Source organism: Anguilla anguilla, chromosome 4 (genome assembly GCF_013347855.1).
Source record: "Anguilla anguilla isolate fAngAng1 chromosome 4, fAngAng1.pri, whole genome shotgun sequence".
Lineage (NCBI taxonomy): Eukaryota > Metazoa > Chordata > Actinopteri > Anguilliformes > Anguillidae > Anguilla > Anguilla anguilla.
The window spans coordinates 36,737,319-36,743,222 of NC_049204.1; the positions used below are offsets into that span (position 1 = coordinate 36,737,319).

Sequence of the window (5,904 nt, forward strand, 5' to 3'; positions counted from 1 at the left end):
AAATGTAACAGTAAAGTCGAAGTTACACATTTAGTGAGTTACATCTGGAGATTTTCTAAATGTGGCCTGAGATGAGGTTTTAATTTCTTAATGAATATTAAGTGATTGCTCAAGAGTAAAAGTTTTTATAAGCACGTCACTGAATAGCTCCTTTGTCTGTGTTTACACATTCTCAAAGATAAAATACCCATGCCCTGCCCACATGTTAATGCTCTGAAATTCCACTCTGTTCTCCAAGTAAGCTTTAAAATTATGCTTGATGAATGGCATGAGGTAGAACATCACAATTAAGAGGAAGTAATCTAAAATAATTTAGTGCCCTTCCCACACCTGTCACACAAGGTTGAAGGGGGAGGAGCCAGTGATCTGCAATAGCAATCTAAAACAAACGTGATAACAGCAAACTAGTTTGGAAAGTCCACCAGGTGCCTCATATAAGGCCTCTGAGTTCAAGCCAGTGAATCAGAGCACTACCTGACTAGAGCTAAACGCACAGCCTGCTCCTCTTTTGCTGAAGCCAAAGACACACAGAGACTAAGACTGAAGATGGCGAGCACCAGATTCTTTACTGTGGCCCTGCTGGTCATTTTCACCCTCAACAGCTTCCTTCCTCAGACAGAGTCAGGTGAGTCTTCTCCCACTGCCGCACAAGCTGTCATGTAGTTATTCCACAGTTTCCCAGCCATGAAATTTAATGTTATGATGATGTTGAGAGGTCTGAGGGCTAATTTCCGGAAGATTTATGTTACTCTTCCCAAATGTAAGAATTGTCATTTTGAATGTGAACATCTATTTTCCCTTCTTTCAGCTTCTGTGGTTTACATTTTTTTTTCCTTTTCTCAATCCAGTAAGCTGCTGCCTGTCATATACCAAGAGAAATATTCACTGCCAAAAGCTGAAGGGCTACACCATCCAGACATACAAGGGCATCTGTGACATGGATGCGATCATGTAAGTTATTCTCAGAGAGAATACAGAGATATGTAACACTGGTCATTGGTAGGTAGTAAGTGTAGAGCAGTGTTTTGAATCCAAGACTTGATTATAAGGATTTCAACAGTACTGTGGACAGCAGTGTAAATAATTGGTTAAACTCTTCACCTTTATCTTGACCTGCAGTGTAATGAGTGTCATATTACAATGTATCCCATATCATTTCAGCATTTAGCAGAAACTCACACACAGTGACTTTTATATACACTCCTTGTATTTAGCTGGATATTTTACTGAAGCAATTTAGGTTAAGTACTTGTAAAACCAGTGTTTCAGTAGTGTGGCGGGGTGATTAGTGCATTATATGCAGCATCTGAAGGTCGTAATATAAAGATTGTCACAGTAAAGTTACAGTAGAAGTTAAAGTTTTATCAGGTACTTTATTAAAAAGCAATGTGGGCAACAATTTATAGCAAAAGACTGTGGGATCAGAGGTTTGTTTGCTGCTGACTTTGAGAGTCAGACAAATTACAAAGTGTGGCTTATCATGTTTACACATCCAAATCCATGGAGTATTAATGCGCATAGTTGAATTATATTTCATGTGTATTAGCCACCTTGCTCAATAGACATGTAGTAATATAGCCATTAATATAGTCATTGTAAATAATAGGCATGCATATTCCCTAAGGTTCAATTCAATGTGTCATTACAGCTTCCACACAAAAGCGGGCAAGTTCATCTGTGCTGATCCATCAAAAGAGCAGACACAGGGGACAATCCAGTGCCTTAAGTGAGTCGCCTCCTCTTTTTCAATTACACATTTTGTAGGAAACATTGCCTGTGATGCGATGAAGTAGCTGCAGAAATTAGTTGAACATATTTATCCTTCTGTAACCACTGTGACTTTTTTCTATGACCCAAACGTTCATAAACAACAAATGCAAAGTTGAAACAAAATTACTGCTGGAATTAAGCAGAAATGTTTTAACATTTAATTTAACCACAGCTAAAAGAAGTTGTTGCATTTTCTTGCTTAAAAATAAACACTGATCTTTCTTTCTTCAGTGCAAGAGCCAAGAGTTTGTCTTGAGGAACCTTCCAGACTGTCATTGACTCAACACAATGACAATGAAGCAATTTAAGAAAATAAGCTATTTTACTTTTTTCATTCTTGTGTACTTCACTACATGTATTTACTTTATTTAAGAAAGTGATTTCTATTTTTTTTTTTAAATGGTATATTTGAATTGTATTTCAGTTTTTTCTAAATATGTTTATGGTAATGCTGAAGTTTTCACCACTTCATTATTGATCTGTTTTATAAACAGAAATGGCATAGTGTCACATCCGAAATACTATGATGCCAAATTTTAAATATTGAAATGAAAATGAAAACATTTAATGTTTTTAAAGAGTATCACACATTATTTTTGTGTTGACTTTGTGCTGTCTTCTTCATAAAAACAGTTTAAACACCTTGAAAGAAATCAATATGTTTGTTTTATTTGGCAAAATTCTTATATAATTTCTGTATGTAACTCTGTGATGTGGACATGTAATAAAGCTACAATAAAGATATATGTGTGTGAAACATATTTTATTATTAAGTACAGTGAATAGACTTAAGATGACAAACTCACAGTACACAACAATCATAAAAATTTAATGGGACAATTAAAAAAGACTGGCAGTCTGTGTCCCTCCTGTTCCCTTTTTGATTATACTTTATCGCCCCCTGGTATTGCATTATGTCAAATACCAATTGCAATTCAAGGCTTGTAACTGATTTACAGGTTTAATAGGTGAAAAGTATGCTTCTTCATAGTCAGTTTGCATTGTAATCATGAAGTTCATTCATCTTAATTTCACTCAATTAAATTAAAAATATAAAACACTTACTTATGGACAGCTATTTTCAACACTGGAAAATATTAATGCAGTCATTCTGGACAATTATGAATGTGACTGTTACATCCCACGTGTATGTGTGTGTATGTGTCTCTCTCGCTCTCTTTCTCTCTGTCTTTGTTCTGGCTATCATTCTCTGCTGGACCCCATTCCCATTTGTCCCATCTGCCGTCAATCATCGTTACATCCTTGTCCCACTTCTACCAATCAGAGGGCTCCACATAACCCCGGTTCCTCCAATTTTTTAAATTATTTTTATGTCACGAGGCAAGTCATTAAGAACAAATTCTTATTTACAATGGCGGACAGCTTTGCATTTTAAAAACCCTGAGCTTCCTGTTTTGGTTGCTCTCGTTTTGTCAGTCTGTCTTGAGCTTTAGCCATATGTTTGATTGTTGCTGGTGTTTAATCTTTGTATTGTACCGTTCCCTAGTGTGTTGCCGTTGTCTATCTGGTTATCCTTTGTTTGTATGTCCTGTTGTATTCAGTGTGGCCACGACAAGGCCTTGGGACAGGGTAAGACAGGGGCCTCTATACACTAGCACACATAGGTTTAAGTACTTGTATAGACACCTCAGGTTAGGAGTGGTTGCCACCTGCTGTTTCTGTTCGTTAGCTAGAGTAGGAAGTCAGGCTTTTGTTTTGTAAATATACTAGTTAGATAGCCTTGTCCTACTTTTGATTTTCAGCTAGCACTGTTTGGTTTTGTTGTTTTTCTTTTTTTTAGCAACACTCGGGTTCCTTGACCTCAATTGTGTGTCTTGTTTTGTGTATTGTAAATATTGTACATACCCGCTTGTATTTTCACTTTTGCACTTTAAACCTAGTAAACACTCTTCACTTGACAGTCCATTTCAGTCTCCTTATTATTATTATCATTACAATTGCTTGTAATGATAATAATCTTTACTTCACCCAGTCTTATAAATATATATGGTACTCACCCCATGTACCACTAGACCTTTGTGGTCGTAACATAATTGGGGGCTCGTCCGGGATGAGCGTATTCTGTGTGAATAATATTGTCGTATTTTGCATTGTGCATTGTAAAATCGCTAGATTGGTGTATTATTGGATGCTGTGTTGGTGTACTGTGATATTGGACTGCGTATTTATTCAGTGCTGTGCTTGTGCATAAGAAAGGACACAAAAATGGCTTCATTTGATTTAGGTGAGTTTATTGCAGCACCTTCGCATATTGTTTTTGACTAGTGCCATAAAGCAGACTTGTTAGCTATTGCGGATCACTTTGGTATCTCGGTTTTGTGGGCACGTCCTGATTTTGCCGAGTCCTCAGCATCCTCAGGTCGATATCGTCGGCCACGCCCCAAAATATTTCGGCCTCACCCACAGAATCATCACAATTCAATAAACCAATCGCCATCCTTTATTGGGGCTGCTGGGAAAATTGAAAGAACCGCCAATTTATCAATTCAAAATTTCCCAAACGTTGACGTTGCATCATACAAGTAAGGGCAGTTATCTTGCATCTGTGCATTTTGTGTGACATATCTTAATCCGTTATTTTTGTGCAGCTAACCTCCCCAACCAACAAACTTTATTTTTTTGTATGCATCTATTTAATTTTTCTCTTTATATTTGAATGCAGAAATTCATGGAAGGTAATCTTAGCGAACTAACCAAGCGGACATTCATATAGGTAACGTTATTAGGCTAAGCTTTATGAACGTCTAGCAGCATCTTGAATATTTTAACTACAGTGTAGAGAGAAAGCGAGAGGGGGCCTCTTAACTAAATTTATTGGTAGCATGGGCACTGGGACTGTTGGTAGCCTACCATACTAGCCTGAAGGACAACCTGAAGTTTTCTTTTCCAAAAAAACAGCAGTTTCCAAAAATCTCTCAAGCATATGACTACCATTGCAAAAAAGGGGATTGATCGATTCAACTTTGGTGTTTGTAACGGGGGGGGGCAGCGGAGGTGCTGGACTGACGAGGCAAAAAACAGCGCTAGGTTTAATCCCGTAGGCGTAATTTATTTATTAACAGGTAAGGTGTGTGTGGTAAAACTAGGGAAAAAGCTCTGGGTAGGTGAGGACATGACGAGCAGTACAAGGAGTCCCTGAGGTGACTTTAAGTCGCAGGTTTTGTTCTCAGTCTCCGGAACCAGGAGCAGAATTAGCCAGCGTTAGCTGGTTCAAGTCACATAGACGAAAGGCCGGTGGCTGTCCATGGTTCTGTCACAGCTGGGAGAGGAGACAGGTGAGGCGCAGTGAGTTGCTGGTAGAGGGGCGGGGCAGACGACTTCCGCACCACAGTGTAGAAATCTAAAATAACTCCCATCCAGCTAATTTAGTCTCCGTTGCTAGCTACGTTTACTCACTGGATGCTCGGCCATGCTAGTACTTAAAGAAACAGTGACACACCTCCATCATATTATTTGCAGTTGCTTGAATTCATTTGTCAGGCGTCAAGAAATTTTATTCCCATTTAAGTGAACATGCTGACATTAGTTGTATCCTGCAAATACCGATAGCTTTACTACGCGAATAATTCAGATTAAACAATGAATTAACCAAAGTATTGGCTATTGTCAGCTTACTACTTGATTGTTGTATTCAGCGCAAAATTACTATATTATCCTCAGGCGTCTAGAATCTTAGTTGTTGTCCTCAGTACGACATAATTAAATTGTCCTCAGCCCAATATTATTATATTGTCCTCAGCCTAATATAATGATATTGTCCTCAGACCAATGTTGCTATATTGTCCTCAGCCCAGTGTTACTATGTTGTCCTCAGACCAATGTTGATATATTGTCCTCAGCCCAATATAATGATCTTTTGCTCAGTCCAATGTTACAATATTGTCCTTAGCCCAACGTTGCTATGTTGTTCTCAGGCATCTATTGTAACCAGGTAGTTGTTGTCCTCGGCCCAATGTTACTATATTGTCCTCAGACATCTAACCTTTTATTTGTTGTCCTCAGCCCAACATTAGCCACTCCATTGTCCTCAGGCTTCCCACCTAATAGTTGCTGGCCTCAGAAATCATTAACCTCCCCACAAAATTTAATCTTTTAGGCTATTTCCTGTCCTCA

The 5,904-nt window shown here is 38.3% G+C and overlaps 1 protein-coding gene across 1 annotated transcript; it reads left to right on the forward strand.

The window, feature by feature from the left end:
* Window positions 1-455: 455 nt before the first annotated feature.
* On the forward strand, window positions 456-2,349 carry LOC118225334 (C-C motif chemokine 20-like). The gene is made up of 4 exons (XM_035413540.1): window positions 456-625; window positions 849-951; window positions 1,649-1,726; window positions 2,002-2,349. Exons 1-4 carry the CDS (start codon window positions 547-549, stop codon window positions 2,024-2,026), a joined length of 285 nt encoding a protein of 94 aa, XP_035269431.1. The 5' UTR covers window positions 456-546; the 3' UTR covers window positions 2,027-2,349.
* The last annotated feature ends 3,555 nt before the right edge of the window (window positions 2,350-5,904 follow it).